Below are 18980 nucleotides of genomic sequence, written 5' to 3'. Positions count from 1 at the left end.
GGATGGTTATTGGAAATATTCTTTGAGCGGGTTATCATTCCATTTTCTCACATGGTCTGTAAAGCCGCTTGCAGCTTTTTATGAAAGTGATCACAGCAAAAAAATTGCATCCTGAATCCACCGCTGACAGGACTGAGAAGGAAGAGAGGTACGTTGATGTTTAATGGATTCTAGCTAGTGTTCTTCATATAAGCTTTTATTATCCCTTTGGGGAAGTTTTGTTTCAGTGAGTTTCCACGAGTGTTTCATAGAGAAAACAATACATCACAGCTATAAAAACATGAAAAAAAAAACATCTTTGAGTGAATTTTGAAATGTCTTTTTTTCTGTGATCAAAGCTGTATTTTCAGCATCATTCCTCCAGTCTTCAGTGTCACATGATCTTCAGAAATCATTCATTAAATTATTATCATTTATAAGTGGTCTCCGATTATTAATAATGGTTCTTATTTTCATCAGTACTGAAGATAACCATTAAAACCTTTTTTTAGGCTTCTTGGATGAGTAGAAACTTTAATAAATTGCATTTATTTGACATCTTCTGTAACATTATAAATATCTTTAACATCATTTTTTGAAAGAGAAATTGAAAAGAAATTAATAGTTTTATTCAGCAGGAAACATTATATTGATGCTTACCCTAAACCTTCGAATGGTACTTCATGACCATTTCCATAAAAATATGAAGCACACTTTAAAAAAAAAAACAAAGTTGAGAAAACCTAAAAGTCAAAAGCATCCAGCTTCAGAAGATTTTTGTTTTCTCAACTTTTTGTTTCATACATTGAACACAAGGAGTTAAGAAAACTCACAAATGTCCTGAAGCTGGCTGCCTTAAACTTTTAGGTTTTCTTAACTTTTGATCTTTTACAGTGCAGCACATCAGCTTTACATGACAGGAATACATTACTTATTCAAATATATTCAAATAGAAAACAGTTATAAAATATTTTATAATATTACTGTTTTTACTGTATTTCTGACCAAATAAATGCATCATTGGTCACAATACCGGAAAATAAAAACCTTTTTCCAGTATTGTATATAACTAAATGTGGTTGTGTTTTCAGTGGGTGAGTGGGGGGCTGAAGCGTGAATCCGTATTCAGAAAAGCAAGGAAAAAAAATTACGTTTACATTACTGTATGTAAAATTATGTACGTTTACATAAAGTAAGTAGGAGAGATGATTGAGGACGATTGCAAATGATTTGCAGATTCTATGCACCACTGACAAAACAAAAAAAATGTATGTAAAATGTGTGGAAATACTGCTGGTCAAGTATAAACAGCATAGTGTGATCGCGAATCTCGAAAGTGAAGCTTAAAAGCAGTTTCAATGCATTTATATAAGACTACAGTGATTAACAATTACCCACAAAACAAAATCAAGACTTTGGAAAAGTGTACATTTTTGTATTCATTTCTTGTGTCTAATGTCGCTTTAAAATGAATCACTTGTTGCAAATGAAATTTTTTAAATTGTATTACTGATGTCACAAACATGCAAAACATATGCACATATTCATATAAATGACTGCTCTCTGTTCCATCCACCAGAAATTGATGGCACGAAAATGAAACTGTCAAGAGTCATCATTCTCCTTTTTCTGGGAGTGTTTTTTAAGGTGGGATAATATTTAACTCTTATAAAAGTTATTCAGTTATATATATATATATATATATATATATATATATATATATATATATATATATATATAGTATGTATTTATACAGTTATGCATATATACAGAATTTATTACATTTAGCATTAACTCTTTAATGCTTTTCTTTGGTAGGTTGCTGTGGCAGGTATTATACATAGATTTTATTTCTGCTCATTATCAATGTATGGAATAAATAATATGTATTTTTCCATTAATCGTCTGCATGTTAGACTGAATACTGTCACAATGCTACATTGCAGATAGTTCCACACAGGTGTACTGGTTAGAGCTTGAAATCGAGTCATCGGTGTACGACAATATCACTGATTATCTGAAACAGCTGTTAATAATAAACATAACTAATGCATCTGTAACAGACATCACCATCACAACAGGTAAACAAACATATAATGCTTGAGATTACACTTCAACATATCTCACACTTTTAAAAAGTAATACAATAAAGAAATATAAAATAAAATAAAATTAGAAAAATGTTTAATTTTCTGCCAGAAATTTGTACATTTTATGGACTTTGCTTTAACCCAAAACATTACACAATGCAAAGTGTAATTCAAAAATCCTTCATGTTAACACCCTATTTTTAGAGTACAAAGAATGAAAATAAAATATAAATTGTGGCTTCCCTGTTGAGCATTAGAAAGTTTAAGAATAAATGTGCTTGCTTTTTTTTCTTCAGTTAAATATATCTACAAAAAAGAAAAAAGAAAAAGAAAAAGAGAAAAAAAATCCAAAATGAAAGAAATTTAAAAATTACACATTGATTCCAAATTAAAATAAATTTCCCAAGAATACACATTTTGAAAGACTGCTTTGAAGATTTAATTGAAGTAAGGATTTGGAAGGTTTCAATTGTAGAAAAAAAGAGCAAATTTTTCTAAATCAATAATTTTTAGGTTAAATTCACCCCATGTTTACCTGATATTTAGGAAAGCTAATACAATGTATTTATAAGGTACGATAATTGATCAAATATATGATGGGGACATGAAAATGTACTGCATAAGGGAACTGACCCATATAGGTTTCAAGAAAAATAGAAATTATGGGCAGTTGCTACATCTCTGAATAATCTGTAAAAAAAAAAAAAAAAAAAAAAAAAAACATATAATGTGTTGTTTGCAGATTGCAAACTGGATGAGACGCATAAAAATTGTTCATGCATGGTGGACTACACATACAGTGAGGAAATGTGCAAAAAATATGGCTGCTGCAATGACACCTGCAGGCAGAATGTTAATGACATTGCTGTGTGTCTGCCTAAATCAAGAGGTAGAGTATTGTTTGATATGGGCACAGGATTTCTTGAAAAAAATAAATAAATACATGAATACATAAATAAATAAATACTGTTCATTAAATGCTACAATTCTTATTCTTTCCAGTAAGCATCAATGGAGTTACTACATTTGCAAACGAGTCTTGCATACTTTTATGTGATCCAAGCAAACAAAAAACTGACGAGTACAAGGAAAACAACGAGAAAATGATCCAAATGGTATGTACTGCTGAAAATCAGTGCAAAAAAATAAATAAAAAATAAATAAATTCCTAGTCATTTTTAAAGTAAATTGATAAAAAATTATGCTTTTACATTGTTTTTATTATATTTTTTCAATAGTGGTGTTTGATGTTTAACATTTTATGTTAATTAATTCATTATATTCTATCTAGCTTTTACTTGAACAAATACAAATTTTATGTCATCATTAATTTTTGCCTACTGTAGGCAAAAAGGAAATACAGTATATGAACTGTAAAATATACAGGCACTGTATTGTCAAGTGCAATGCTTAAAAACTGTCACTGTATTGTTGGTTTTTATTAACTTTATCAACTCCAGTAATATCTGCACTGTTTGTATATATACCTAACCAGTATATTTCAATTTCTTTTAGCTTGCAAAACAATTCAGCACATTGAAAAATTTTGATTCTCTGATTATCAACAGTTACAGGTAATCATGATAACAAGCACCTCTTTACTGTTCTATCGACACACATAAAAATGGCAAGAAATGTAGTAACGTTTCCCATTTGATTTAAAGGAGTGGCAGTGTGATTGTAAATTATACGGTGCAGGTAATGGGCTCAGTTACGCTTGAACAGTTGGAGAACGTTACCAACAGTCTGCCTGCTTCTGATCTGAAAACAACAGGTAACTTAGTCATTCATTCATTGGGTGAACTACTCCTTTAACTTTTATTATTAGTATTATTATTATTTACAATGCTTATAATGGTTTGCTATAAAGAGAGGTTTATTGCACAATCACACCTTGTTATTTTCTCCAAAGGCTTTGTCGTTATTGGAGGTCCTCAGGGTCCGATTGATATCGACTCCTCTGTAAATATAACTTGTCGTCCGAAAGAAACCCTGGGAGTGGTAAGGTGGTACTTAATAGATGAGTGGAATACAAAAAAAACAGAGATCACAAAAGGACAAGAGGCAGACTTTACAAGCAACGTTTTGACAATGGAGGACAATGTTCATCTAAATCATATTTCAGGCAGCTGGAAAGGTAAGTTTCTGCATGCATACACAACTAGGATAACTGCATAACTTTAAAAGTATATTACAATTTTAAATAACTGAATCTATCTATCTATCTATCTATCTATCTTAAGGATCAATTCAGTGCGTGTATGCAAAAGGGTCCATACAACATACAGCAAGTACAGTGTTGGACATAGCACTTCTGCCAGAAATACAGGCTAAGAGCACTCCCCAGTTTTCTGATTGTAGACTTAACCAATTCACAAAGGCTATCATTGAATGTAAAATTTCAAAAAGTACAGAAAATTACACCGTTACTTGGAATACTGCTCTTAGTTTCACAGAAATAGGACCAGGTGAGCATCTCATTACCACTTTTGCTCTCTCTGTGCAATCAGCCGGCGTAACCAATGTGATTGAAAGATAAATATTTATTTATTTACTTATACTTTTTTACATTGTGATAAACGATTTTCATATCCCTGTATTTTCTAGAAATCCAGAACAATGTTTTAACTTACAAAGCAGAGGCGATCATAAATTGTGAATCATATAATATGAATAGGAATGAGACACTGAATGTTGCATGCACATTCACCAACAAAAGAGCCAAGTCCAACCAAAATAAAACCCAAAAAGTGGAGATCCCAGTCATTCTTGGTAAGTTTTGCTGTTGTTTACCTTTTTGTCTCTTTGAAATCTTAACTGGAGCGCAAGAACACAGACTACAAAATGACTTTTGAGAGCTGCAGTGGAAGATGAACAATGAATGATTATATTTTATCATTTGGAATGACATTTGTGGTGCATTTTTCTTTTTAAAAATGTTAATATGTGATGAAAAAAAGCCATACGGGTTTGGAATGGGATGATAGTGAGTAAAGGGGGAAAGTGAAGTAATGTATTTGAATGTTTTGAATAACTAAGATGAATATTAGACTTTTTATTAATTTTTTTTATTGGAATTATAAAAACACAATTGATGAGAAAAACCAATCAATAGTACTGTATATTATTCTTTAATACAGGCAGTTCAAAATTCTGCAAAGAAGATAGAGTGTGGCCCATTACAAAAAACAACTATACCGCCATTATACCCTGTGAGAACTCTGCTGTTGGTTCAAAAATGAGACTGTGCAATGAAGGATGGAACGAAGAATTCTCTACTTGTGTGAATTTGGAACTAAACAGCATTAAAAAGGATATAGAGGTATCATTCTTTTGTATTCATTTACTGTTTATGTTTTTGTATTCATTTACTGTTACTGTTTATGTTCATCTACAGTCATTTACTGTTATTGCTGGACAGATTTAAACTTAGCACTAAATTCTTTTTACTTTTTTTTTTTTGTTGCTGTCATAATAACAGACATTAAATAAAGGCATTGGCCTTATTAAGGATGATGCAGACGGACTTTTCATACGAATAAAGGATTCGACCACTGTGCAGACATTCAACTCATATGCAAATATTAATGCATCTGTGGGTATTCTAGAAGCCATGAACAAAGTGTCTAAACAGCAGTCGAATCAATGGAACGATACTGTCATGCCTGTATGTATGTTTTCTCTTCAGTTTCTTTGTGACATTGTGTGTTGACCCTCTTATTAACATCTTTAAAATCTTCAGTGATATTGGGTTTGGGAACAGGGTTGTTATTTATTTTTTTTTTTAACTCTATTGCAATAGTTTGATGAGTGGTTGTTATAAAAACGTTAAAAAAAAGTTACTCCAAGTAATAATCAATAATCAAATCCTTGTGATTTCTCAATGTTTAATCACATTTCACTTTACATTGCAGAACTTTGTCAGTGCTATAAGCAACGCTTTGAATAAAACAGATTCCTGGAACAATCCTGAAACTAAAGATACTAATTTATCTGTAACGTATCTACAGACTGTTGAGGACATTATAAGCAACTCGAATCTGACTATGAGTCAGCCTCAAAAATCAAATAATGTTCAACTGGAAGTCTGTAATAATACTGGAGGCGCACATTGCAGCAACTTTAATGCAAGCATCAGCACAGACAGTAGTGTCGTTGTCGTTGCATTCCGGAACCTTCACGAAATTTTACCCAAGTATGAAACAAGGCCCTTAGAGACCACCATCTTGTCAGTCACCACTGCAAACAATAAGACCGATCCCATCTCTGTCCAGATGATGTTCGATCACGGTGAAGATAGACTTCGGAATCATGAAATGTATTGTCTTTTCTGGGATGAACATAACAATACTTGGTCTAAAGATGGTTGTACGTGGGGTGGAGCGGGAAAACAAAAGTTGTGCACATGTACACACAACTCTGCCTTCACCATAATGATGTCCAGAAATGCAGAAACCCTTCCGTATATGAAGGAACTGACCTACGCTGGCTTAGGAGTATCCATCGTCTCACTTGTTCTGTGTTTAATCATTGAGTTTTTGGTGTGGGATACAGTTGTAAAGTCAGACATCTCCAATTTTCGGCACGTGGCCTTAGTCAACATCTCTTTCTGCTTGCTGATGGCACACTGTGGATTTTTAGCAACGTCAAAACCGGAAGCAATCCCCCAAAACTGGTGCTCCATCCTCACAGTGTTCAAACACTTTTTTTTCCTCGCCGTCTTCTTCTGGATGCTGTGCTTAAGTATCGTGCTTCTTCACCAACTGATATTTGTCTTTGACCAGCTGAGGAAAAAGGTTTTTTTGGTATTGTCTATCACTGTCGGTTACGTATGCCCTTTAATATGTGTGGCTACAACCTTCATTACTTTCGAGAACGGTCAAGAAGATAAATACTATTCCAAAGAGACTTGCTGGCTCATATATCAGGGTGTGCTGAAGGGCTCCCTCTTTTCCTTTGTAATTCCTGCCTTAACTATCGTGATGGTAAACCTTTTCACGCTGGTTGTGGTGATCATGAAGATAGTAACTCCTACTGTGTCGGATTCAAAGGCGCGGGACAACAAGGACGTTGCCAGGGGTATGATTAAGACAATAGTTTTCCTAAGCCCTGTCCTCGGAATAACTTGGCTCCTCGGGATATTAGTGCTGTACCTTGATCTTACACAAAAACCTTTTGCCCAAATTGTGAGCTACGCATTTACAATATTCAATTCACTGCAGGTAAGGATCAAGCATCAAACACTTTCTCCGTTTATATTCTCGTTCGTTCATTTACATTCAAATATTTTCCTGCAGGGCTTTTTGATACTGCTGACAAACTGCTTGGTAGAGAAAAAGGTACCTATGCCTACAACACATGCCCTCTGTATGACTGATGAAGGAATTTAGACTGAAAATTTGCATTTATTTGCATCAGCTGATTATTACTGATCACATTTGTAAGGTTTTAAGTTTGTAGAAACTTTACAGTCAAGCCCATTATAATCATATTTAATTTTCCCCAAAGGTTATTGATGCACTTCAGAAGCGTTTCCAATCCAAGGTTAGTATGTACGAGAGAAATACATGCTTTTATAAATTCGAAATGCATTACAAACACATGCAATAACACAGTTCGTGTTCCCACATTTATTTTATATCAGCAATCAGTGAATGCTAAAAGTGAAAGCTCGGGCAAAGCGACATCTTCAGTTACGATGAAATAAAGATTGGACAGATTAAAAGTAAGTTACATCTGCGCTCTAGAGAATATTTTATTAAGTGTCTACGTGTTTTGTTCTAATGTTGTTTTTATTCCCAAATCCGCATGTGAATCATTTAGTCGGTGCCTTCTAAGAGCACTGGAAGAGAAGACATGAGGTTCGAGGGAAACTTGAAAAACTTCATGGATTCAATTCTGTCACATTCAACTTTTTTTTTTCTAGAAAACTGTACAATAACTGGTGATATTCTAGCTCAGAGGATAACAATATATGTGAACCTGGAGCACAAAACCAGTCAGGTATATGTATAGCAATAGCAAAAAATACAAATTATGTTTCAAAATTATCGATTTTTCTTTTATGACAAAAATCATTAGAATGTTAAGTAAAGATCATGTCCCATGAAGATGTATTATACATTTCCTACCGTAAATATTTCAAATCTTAATTTTTGATAAACAATATGCATTGCTAAGAACTTCATTTGGACATCTTTAAAGAAAATTATCTCAATATTTAGATTTTTTGCACTCTCAGATTCCAGATTCCACAACATTTTCAAATAGTTGTATCTCGGCTAAATATTGTCCAATCCTAACAATCCATAATCAACGGAAAGCTTATTTATTCAAATGATTTATAAATCTCAGTTTTGAAAAACTGACACTTGAGACTGGTTTTGTGGTCACATGTAGATGTAGTCATGTTAGTCATATTATGGTTTTGTTGTAGATTTCTGCCGGGGTGACGGAGTTCATTTTTCTTTTTCTTTTTTCGTATAATTCTGTAAGTATAATTATGCTCATATGTCTACTCTGTGTTACTCAAAACTGGTGCAAACTATAGATGAATATGAATTTTGGAATATAATTTAGTGAACATATTAGTTTTACTATCTGAAAATGGTTTATTCAGTTTTGTGTATATTCATGTAAGTATAATTATGCCCTTTATAGCTTATACTTAAAACGGTTGAAAGTCAAAGATTAATATTAATTCAGGCGTACAATTTAGTGAATGAAATCTTTTTATTTTTGAAAATGGTTTATTAAATTTGACATATATTAATGTAAGTATATTTATGCTTATGGATATCTAATAGTCAGAACTTGTAAAAGTTGTAGATGAATATGAATTTTGGCATGAAATAGGTGAATGAGTAATTTTTTTTTCTTAAATGGTTTATTCAGTTTTATGTAGATTAATGTATGTATATTTATGCTTGTATGTCTATATATAGCCTACTTGGTATTACTCTTAATTAGTGACAGTCATGAACATTAATTCTGTTTGTCCACCAAGCTTTGTTTTATATTTTAATCTGTACTATATTCATTTCAGTTAGACGTGCAACAAAAAATGCAGATGTTGCCTATAAGCATCCATTAATTTGTATTTTGCTACCATGTCCTGATAAAACCTACTTTTTAATGACTTGTTTTTTGGCTTCTTTTCTCTCCTTTTCCCATTCTTCATCAGTATCGTCTAAGGGCAGCCCATTTATCTTTGCCATTTGCCTGTAGTTTCTGCTCTCAATCTCTGCCCTGAAAGTAGAAAACACTGTTATTGAACATTTTGGATCACACTGCCACTTCTTTGACTAAACAGCCTCAATCAGTAAGAACTGATTATTTCACAAACGTGATTCTGAAAACAGAACAACAGATTCATCTTACTTTTTAAGAAAATGAACACAATCTTCATGGCCATAGATTTCAGCAATCCTGACAGGTTTATCGCCGGAGGAATCCTCTTTGTCTACAGGTGCATGTAGGGAATGAAGGAGTCGAAGTACTGCTAGTTTTCCAGACTCTGCTGCAAAATGTGCGGGTGTCCATCCATTATCCGTCCTCAAACAAGCCCTGGCTCCATTTTCAATTAATATCCGAACCATCTCTGTTTGGCCTTAAACGAGATCAGGGGTTAAATGGCATTAGCATCACACAAGAACCCCAGGCGAAAAAAAGTGCACTTCCATAATGCATTCAAAGTGATCTATTTTTGTACTTCATATACTAAAGGTTAATTTTTAGTACATCTAACATCTAAGTGAAATGTGCTATTTTGAGACACGGTGAAGATGAACTGAAATATGCGTTTAATATTGTTTTAAAAATGTATTTATTTACCACTTGTAGTACACTTGAACTCTGTTTGAAAGATGGGTTCAAGTGTACTTTAATACAGATATCGTATGTTTAAAGCCCATTTTAGTTCAAATGCACTTAGATGTTAAAAGTACTAAAAAATTACTTTAGCATATTGAGTACAAAATTAGTGTGTGAAAATAGAGCACTTGAAGTTCATTATGGAAATGCACTTTTTCCGCCTTGGGAGAGAAAAATGGGTTAATGACCAGGTCACATTTTCACCATCAAGCTACATGTAATTTGAGAAAGATTATTAAGTTATAATAATGATCTTTTTTATACATTTTGAATAAAATAACACTTTTTGGTCCAGAAAGTAGGCTAAAACCTGCCTTTGTATGCTGCCCAATGCAACGGGGTCTTCTTGTTCCAGTCTAAGTCTCTCTGATTAGGGTCACACGATTTTTTCCCCACAATTTCTTCCACTAGATCATAATCTCCAGAAGCTGCTGCCTGATGCAACTCCGTCATCTTTTTTTAATCAGTAACATTAGAACTGAAACCCTTCGGTTTGTTGCTTTTCTTGCTTGACTTGTTACCACAGCAACTCGAGAGAAACAAAAAAATAATAAACATCTAAATAATTTTTTATTCTGTTAAACAAATATTCACAATATATATTTTCAATTTAAAGTCTATTTTAAGTTCGTGCTACACTATTGTACATAATAACTATAGCCGCTTATAGTGACCGTGTTGTCACGTGACAACAGTTACTTTTCTCAGCGTGGTTCGTCATGGACCAATCACTTGTGACAATTACGGCATTTTTAAGATGGAGATTGTTTGGACGGATTTACATAAGCATGTCAGGTACCACTCAGATGAATTTATATGTATATATATGCGTTGTAATGTAACATGTTTAGTACAGATGAAAAATAACACAGCCATTAGATCTGAATGAATACTCGTCGAAGGTTTCTGTGCCGCTGTGCTCCCCCTTGAGAAAGAACCTTGTACTGCATATTGTACTGTGAGAATAGACCTGAAATCCTGAAACACACACATTCAGGAGATTCGCTTACATAGTTTACTGTACATTTATTTTGACTGGAGATTGATGTATTCATTGAAACCCAGCAAATCATGGCATTAGAGAGTGAAAAAATTAGAATAAACACTATGAATTAGGAAAACGTCTCAACTAAATTTTCAAGTACACATATCCAATTTTTTCCACCTTTATAAATGTTGAATCAACCACAACAACACAAACCCAATTATATGAACAGATTTTATTCCAACAAATTATTCAAACACCTCCAAATAAAGAAAAATAGCTACACACTAAGGAGAAACCCCACTACAGACTTAAGTGAAGGGAGAGCAGAACTGTGCAATGAAACAATGTTGATCAATCTCAACAATTCAAACAGTCTGTTTGAAACAAATATGTGTCAGTTTAAATTCATTCTCCCTATGAAAAACTATTTATACCTTTTCACAATAAATAACATTTAAAATTCTGTTCATTTGAAGATGCACTTAACAGAGTCACAGGAATCTTCAGTGCAAACCTAAAAAATAAAAAAATACAGTTACTAATTTTAAAAGATTACTCGTTAAAAGCCCACATGCCAAAAAAATAAATAAAATAAAAAATGCAAATACCATGGGTAACATTGGATTTTGTAAACCAGCTACCCAATCTGTACGTCTGCTGGTCATCCTCAGGTTGTCATCTGAAAAATAAATAAGCATTGTGAGCAAAATACGCCTGTAAGTAATTATCACCAATTTGATCCAATATGAAGAAAAATCAGGTACAGAAACACACACAAACCTTTTTCAGATCCTCCATCTTCTACATCTTTTATACTTTCCTCTGTGTTCAGCAGCATTTTCTTAGCTGATAAAACAGGAACTCCATCATCAGATTCATGACATACTTCATGCATTTCTAAATCTGAAAGAATTCCTGTAGGATCATCAGTAGTGACATCAGGATTTGTGTCAGCAGCAATCACATCTGCTCCATCAAGCTGATCATCCACTTTCTTTTCAGGTACACTATGCAAGTCACCGTTTACTTCTGATGGTGCAATCTGATTAGCTCCATGTTGTTCTGCACCATGAGATTCAATTGTGTGCATATCCTCTGTAGAAACTGCAAGGCTCACCCTTAGTTTATCCTCTGAAACAAGTTGATCAGAGGTTGATATATTTAATTTTTCACAGGATTCAATCACCTCAGAAGAGTTCTGATCATTTTGTGCATAACCGCTCCAAAATTTTGTCATCAGCTCATTTACAAGATATTGTGGAGACTCAACATTAACATAATATGGAGGGCTGTTAGGATCAGTTGAAGTGTCAATGCCCTGCACAGTCAGTTTCAGAGGTTTATCCACTAAAAGCTCGTAGAAGGTGTCAACAGCTGCACTGTGCCAAGATCCCTTGGAAGGATCAAACCCTTCCAACTTGCACAGAAAAGCTTGAGGTGGACTTTCCAGCAAATCACAAGGCAGTGCCTTAACAGAGTCTTCACTGGTTTCAGACTCGTTTCCGAAGTCAACAAAAAGGACAGATACAGTGTTTGTGCATTTATTAATAACCTGTGCACGATACCACATCTGATCGTCACAGAAAAGAGCCAGGCACGGGCTTCCAGCATCCAAATCATCCAGCTTAATCGGAGGTCTTTCACTCGAGTTCCCATATTCTTGGGCAACAAGGGTGATTTGGTCAAGTATTTCAGAGTTTGAAAACTGGCACCAGAAGTAATCTGGTCTAACAACACTTGATGCAAAGACTTCTACTGTCTGCCCCAAAGAGACATCTGGTTTCTTGAAGAGCAGCTGGAATGTTTCCTTCACAGGTTCAGATACTACCGGTGATGCATTTAATTCTAAACTATCCCATTTGTCACTTGAATCAGATGTGATGCCATAGGGAGTCAGTTTCACTTCCCAAGTGATGCCATCTTCTTTGATAAACTTGCAAGACAGCGTGTTCTCACCAGCTTCACCAAATAATTTTTTGAAGTGAAATATCTGCTCCGTCATTCCCTTCTGCGCATTGAATCGATCATCTAGACTGCAGCTGCAGTGAATGCCGAACCTCGGGTAAGACAGTAGTTGCTCATCAAGTCGGCGAATTTGAAGGAGAGAAACAGTCGCCTCATTTCCAAAATCTATGAACTCTACCTGGATCGTGCCATTTTCGGTCATGTCCTTTATGACAGCACGGTACCAGGAATCATCTTCAGGAAACACGGCCCTCACCAAACTTCCTTGTTGAACACTGGTTGCATGAATTTCATCGTTCTCTGATGGCTGATGGGAATTCAGTAGCTCGGTGAGGGTGAATAATGTATTCTCATCTTCTACCAGTTGAACAAAAAAACTTGTCAGGCTGTTGATGTGCGAAACATAAACTTCAGACACCTTGCCTGGTTCTATCATACGTAGAGGAAGATCTACAGCTTGAGGTAAACACTGCACTGATACTTCAGGAATCATCATGTTTCCAACTGCTGTGGTCAATGTTGGGCATGTCATGCTTTGCTCTTGGGTCTCGGCTGCAACTAATTTGTTTTGTGAAATCTGAGCGACAAAGCTATGAAGTTCAGGGTTTACATCATTTGATGCACCACCATTTAACTTCCCAGAGTTGAGAACATTATCTTTTTGAACAGTTTCAGAGCTTGTTACACCAAAACTTTCCTTCCCTGCAGTGGGTTTTGTTTTAGCATCCATTGTCACTTCACTACAAACTTGAGATTTGGGATCACACCAGTAATCTTTCATAAGATCATTAACACTTATCCCATTACATTCAACAAGTACACTATACTGAGGACAGTCCGGAAGGTCAGAGGACATGACTTTATTCTGAATAGTCAATTTTAAAGGTTCATCCACCAGAAGCTCAAAGAATTTGTCAGTTGCAGCATCACTCCAAGTGCCATCTACGGACCCCAAAACTTCTAACTGACAAAGAAATGCTTGTGGGGGGATTTCTAACAGCTTGGTGGGAAGGGATTTAACCAGGTTTAGGTCAAACTCAGACTCATTGCCATAATCTATAAAAAGAACAGAGACCGTTTTAGAATGTGTGTTGATAACCTGTGCACGGTACCACAGCTGGTCAGAAAAGAGTGCCAGGCATGGTCCCTGACATAACTGATCTGGCTGAATGGGCTTTGCTTGACTAGAGTTTCCAATTTCTTGTGCAAGCAGGGAGATTTTGTCAAGATCCTCTGAGTTTTTGAACTGGCACCAAAAATAATTTGGTCCAGCAATAGATGAAGCATATGCGTCCACAATTTGTCCTTGAGTTACAGCTGGTTCCTTGAATGCTAAGGTTTCTTCATTGTAGTGCAGTTGGGATTTGGTTTGAGCACCTGGTTTGAGAGTAGCATTAAACAAAGGCCATTCCTCAAGATCTAAACTGACAATCCAAGCAGATACGTCCCCTAGGATGAACTTGCACCGAATTTTCTTCTCACCGCTTTCACCTGCTGCTTTTTTGAAAGTCATTATCTCTTCCTGAGTCCAATCTCTTTTTCCTCTTCTACCATCTTCAAGTGTGCACTGAATACTGAACCTGGGGGTGTTGAGGAACTGCTTGTCCAGTTGCCTTATTTTAACGGGCAAGAGTGTTGCCTCATTGCCAAAGTCAATAAACTGCAAATGAACCATGCCATTTTTCTTGTTCTGAACAACAGCACGATACCAGGCCTCATCAGCAGGATATTCAGCTACCACCAGGTCACCTGACCGCAACAGGTCTAGTTCAACTTGTGCATCACTTAAAGGAGCAGAATTAAGTGCATCAAGAAGAGAAAATATTTCATCTTCATCACTTGTCAATTGTACAAAGAAACTTGATGGACTATTACAATGTGAAACATAGATGTCTGAAACATATCCTGCATTCAACGTTTTCGAGGGTAGATCACTGAGCTTTGGATAATGACATGACACTTGCTGCTGTAAAACATTAGGCCTAGCTCTACTGTGTCCAGTCATGTGACTAGTAACAGCCTGTAAGTTTTGTTCCAATGTGCCTTGAATAGCTGGTTTTGGGACTTTCTTGGAGGTCTTATGTGCTTGTGATGTAGTGTTGAAATTGCGTCTCACGGCACTAGACTCCATGCCTTCTAAGGACTTGTTGAAATTATGAGCCTTTTCCAATCCTCTGCTGATGTTAGACCCATTTCTTTTAGACTTTTGGTTCCACTGCTCTTTAATTTTTGAGTTGAGGTTGGTTGTCTCATCATACATCTCCACTGATAGTTTGCCTGAAGAATTCTGTTTAACAATCACAGTGAACATGCGGTCTGTAGTGTTGTTTTTAAACCACTCATTAAGCTCACATTGCTCAGGTAATGTTACATTGAAAAGTTCAAACTGAACAGCCTGAATGGGAATGGATGCAATTGCACTAGCTTTCGGAGGAAGTGGCAGAATATCAGATTTCTCCAAAACCACCAGGTCACCATAGTCTACGAATTGGACGAGTATTTTTGGATAGATCGATTCAATTTGTCCTCTGTGCCAGAGGCCATCAGCATATTTAGCAAGACACATCATCTTAGGGTAAATTGAAAACTTTTCTTGTGTTGGCTTGCAGCAGAGTTGTTCGATATCTTTGGTAATTTTCCTAACTGTATCAGTATTTTCAGCAAAATGGCCATAGAACTGGTTTACACTTTGGACACAGGTTATTTGAACCTGCTCATTTGCACCCACTTTAGTTTTGGGTGGTGAAACAACATATGGTTCGTTCTGAAAAGGTGGAGCTGCAGCACCATTTGATGAATGACGTCCCTCTGCCGGCTGTAGGTTTTTTCCCATTTTGGAAGGTCTGGCTACAATGCCATCTTCAAGAGAATCAGAGCACTTGGCTAAAGCAGCTGAATTAAGAGAACATACAGGCACATTTCTCTCATACATATATTTGTGTGCCACTTTGCTTAGAGTCTTGAGAGTTTGGTCATCACAAGTCCTCTCAGTTACTGACAAACACTGCTCTCTGTGGCCAAAAGTGTTGTTCACTTTCCCATTGTCATTTCCATAAAGAGTTATATAATAGACACCCTCGTTCACACTGTGATGCTCAAATTTCCCAACAAGGATTTGATCCAACACAACAGACTTCAGATAATCTATCTGTTCGGTCCTCCATCCAATGCCTTTGTCAATGACACCATGTAGAGAGCATGCATAGGTGACAACTGGCAATTTGAAGAACCTTGGAGATAAAGGTCTGATATTGCAAAGTTTAACAAAATCTCCAATTCCATAATCCACATGAAAGACCTTAACAACATCGGAGACAGTGCTCTGCTGAAGTACAGATCGATACCACTTGCCATCACTGCCTTTGGTTGCACATGGAGACCCATCATACAGCAGCATTGGCATCTGAGCAGAGAAGGAGTGTTCATAGTATTCATGGAGCTGATCGTTTAATTTCTTTAGCTCTAGTGAAAAGACACGCAATTTGCAATAGATTTTCAATGGATGAATAACTTGTGTCACAGTTATGATCTCAATAGTTCCAGGCAACAACTCAGGACACAAGTATTGATGCAACTTTTCAGGGTCACTGGCATGCTCTTGCTGACCATTTGTAGCATCAAGGTCAGACTGTATGAAAGGGTTTCTTCTTGGAAAATGCAGTGAATGGATTACAAGGCTTCTGAAGTCTTCATTAGGCGTCTTTGTAGCAAATCCAAGTTCATACATCTGTTTGGATATGCTTGGAATGTCAAGAATGATGATTCTAGATGGCATTAACACATCCTGAACACACCCAGAGATGTCTTTCCCACACAAAGATCTAATGAACTTTGAAGCAGCCACAGACCATGCACTTTCAAGACACAGAGGCGATACATTGGCCAGTATGCAAAGCTCTACTTTGGGAGGTGGACTGCAAAGGTTTCTTGGACATTTTGTCAAAACCTCACTTGAGGCCCAAAGCAATTTACCATCGTCAATTAGGAACAACTTGTATTCAAGTTCAGACTTTGAAAGTATCCTTGCTCGGTGCCAAGTTCTGTCTTCATACACTAAGCAAACTTCTCCAGGTTTGCCTTCAAAAGTATGTTGGCGCTTCCTAGGGACTTCAATGTCTTTTTTAAGTTGTTGATATGCTTCCCTAGTCTCTTGCCCATTATTTAAACTCCCTCCAAATTGTACCAAGACAGTTTGTTGGTTTAAATTGACTCTTGTGATCTGAACAGTCATACTGGATCCAATTTTTGGCAAACTGGGAATTGAACACATCTTGGTTGAGAATCTGGCCTCTCAAAAATGTTAAATAGCAGAATTATAAGGAGAATCTAGACAGAGAGAGAAAAGAGAAAATAATTACATTTGAACAGTAATTAACTCATCCTGTTACTTTTTAATAAAATGAAAAAAATCTTCACTTGGGCTTCTTTCCAACATTAGATAAAGCCGAATTTTGTGTATTTTACTAAAAAATATGAAAAAAGGTTGAAGGTTATGTAAACAAATAAATACTCATTCAGTGAAAACAGTGATGTTTAACAGAAACTATTCAGGGAGAGCCTTTATGCAAAATGTAAATACTGGCAAGGATATAGGCCCGTTGGACAGTACACCTAAAGTATCTTTTACAGCACATGGCAAGACACATTAGCTTTGTTTGGACTTTGTACACAGACTCAACTAGTCAAACTGATATTTGTAGTCGCTTTTTTTCCTTATAGCATTTAAACAATTTATGTCATCTGTCAGTACACACATGGTCACTAGATGAAAGTCAATAAAAACAAAATAATGTCAGACAGATCTTAACTTCCATATTGTGACATGCATTTTAGTGTAACATTATTTCAAAAGAAAAACTAAAACAAATGTAGGACGAGGACTTAATGAAACATGCATGGATGTATTGTTAATTAGATCTACAGCATGCATTTAAAAATATACTATGATTTCAACTGTCAACATTTGAAAAAGAGAAAGACATATTAATATTTTGTTCAATAAAAAAAAATAACAGCATTGGCTTGGACATGAGATTAAGTACAGTAAATTAGAATTGTTTAATTAACAAATTAGTCCTTAAAGGCTCTCTTTACATTAAACTATTCATTTTTAGTCAATTAAAGAAATAAACACAGCCCAAAGAACCAAATGTTTGTTAACCTGTTGACAAGTGCAGATGAAAAAAAAATTGCATTATTAAGCAGTGGAATAGAAATCTAAAATTAGTCTAAACGCTAGAGGGATAAAAGTAATCAAAAACTAATTGAGAAGTCAAACTACAAACTATAGGCTACAATAAAAGGAAGCCACACATCTGTACCTGCGATCAAGAAGAAGAAGAAAAAAAAAAACAGACATCACAGAAGCTAGAAATTAAATTGATTAATTTAGCTACAGCCCTTGTCCTGAGCTAGATGTGTGGCTTATTCAACGGCTCATGAACCAAGCCCTTAGCTTTTGAACCCAAAACCCGTTTAAACTAGTGGATTCGTCCTCCCGCTCTTAACAAACGATAAATTCAACGAAAACTTACCAACGTGAACTTCTCCCCATCATATACACAAATGATTTTACATGACTGATGTTCCAGCCCTTATAAAGTAAACTAAACACAAACGCACTTCAAAAAACTCAAACGGATGTTTTAACGAATCAATCTGGTCTACGTCAGTTAGCGCGGTCACGTGAGGAACGCACGATTTTAATAGTATGTAACATTACGTGTGTTGTCTTTTAAACAGTACGTTTAAATATGTATGATCATATAAAAAAAAAAAAAAAAGAAGTGGTTTACAATTAATTAAAATAAGCCAATACAAAGTTTTTATTATTTAATTTTGTAAAATGTTTATTACATTTTTTTTTTTTTTTTTTTTAAGTTTTCCGCAACACAAGTTACATTAGCCACAACTTTCATGGACAGTTTAAAATAAATAAATAATAACAATGACTTAACCAATGTGTGTAGGAAATTCACTGTAAAGTACTAAAAATGAGTTTGATAAAAAGGTTAATGTGGTAATTTGCCATAAAATTTTTCTACAATATTCTACGACGTTTATGGACATTATGCAGCATAATAAGC

General features: G+C 35.3%; 3 protein-coding genes across 3 annotated transcripts; 1 reads left to right on the top strand and 2 right to left on the bottom strand.

Annotated features, from left to right (window-relative positions):
• The first annotated feature begins 1927 nt into the window (after positions 1-1927).
• Positions 1928-9207, top strand: LOC127975963 (adhesion G protein-coupled receptor F4-like). Its single transcript, XM_052580027.1, has 15 exons — positions 1928-2060; positions 2812-2958; positions 3072-3184; positions 3585-3643; positions 3734-3843; positions 3982-4206; positions 4313-4537; positions 4677-4841; positions 5210-5391; positions 5551-5736; positions 5984-7291; positions 7367-7408; positions 7578-7613; positions 7714-7794; positions 7893-9207. The coding sequence occupies exons 2-14, from the start codon at positions 2850-2852 to the stop codon at positions 7774-7776; spliced, it is 2823 nt and encodes a 940-aa protein (XP_052435987.1). The 5' UTR covers positions 1928-2060; positions 2812-2849; the 3' UTR covers positions 7777-7794; positions 7893-9207.
• Positions 9194-10434, bottom strand: LOC127975964 (ankyrin repeat domain-containing protein 66). The gene is made up of 3 exons (XM_052580028.1): positions 10256-10434; positions 9450-9678; positions 9194-9317 (listed from the first exon to the last, which is right to left on the bottom strand). The coding sequence occupies exons 1-3, from the start codon at positions 10392-10394 to the stop codon at positions 9194-9196; spliced, it is 492 nt and encodes a 163-aa protein (XP_052435988.1). The 5' UTR covers positions 10395-10434.
• Positions 10435-11146: 712 nt separating this feature from the next.
• On the bottom strand, positions 11147-18577 carry LOC127975834 (tudor domain-containing 6). Its single transcript, XM_052579832.1, has 4 exons — positions 18429-18577; positions 11710-17220; positions 11538-11608; positions 11147-11443 (listed from the first exon to the last, which is right to left on the bottom strand). Exons 2-4 carry the CDS (start codon positions 17162-17164, stop codon positions 11396-11398), a joined length of 5574 nt encoding a protein of 1857 aa, XP_052435792.1. The 5' UTR covers positions 17165-17220; positions 18429-18577; the 3' UTR covers positions 11147-11395.
• Between the last annotated feature and the right edge of the window lie 403 nt (positions 18578-18980).

The sequence above is a fragment of the Carassius gibelio genome, chromosome B17, assembly GCF_023724105.1.
Source record: "Carassius gibelio isolate Cgi1373 ecotype wild population from Czech Republic chromosome B17, carGib1.2-hapl.c, whole genome shotgun sequence".
Taxonomy (NCBI): Eukaryota; Metazoa; Chordata; class Actinopteri; order Cypriniformes; family Cyprinidae; genus Carassius; species Carassius gibelio.
Note: the sequence above shows the minus strand (reverse complement) of the source record. Positions and strands in the feature narration are given on the sequence as shown.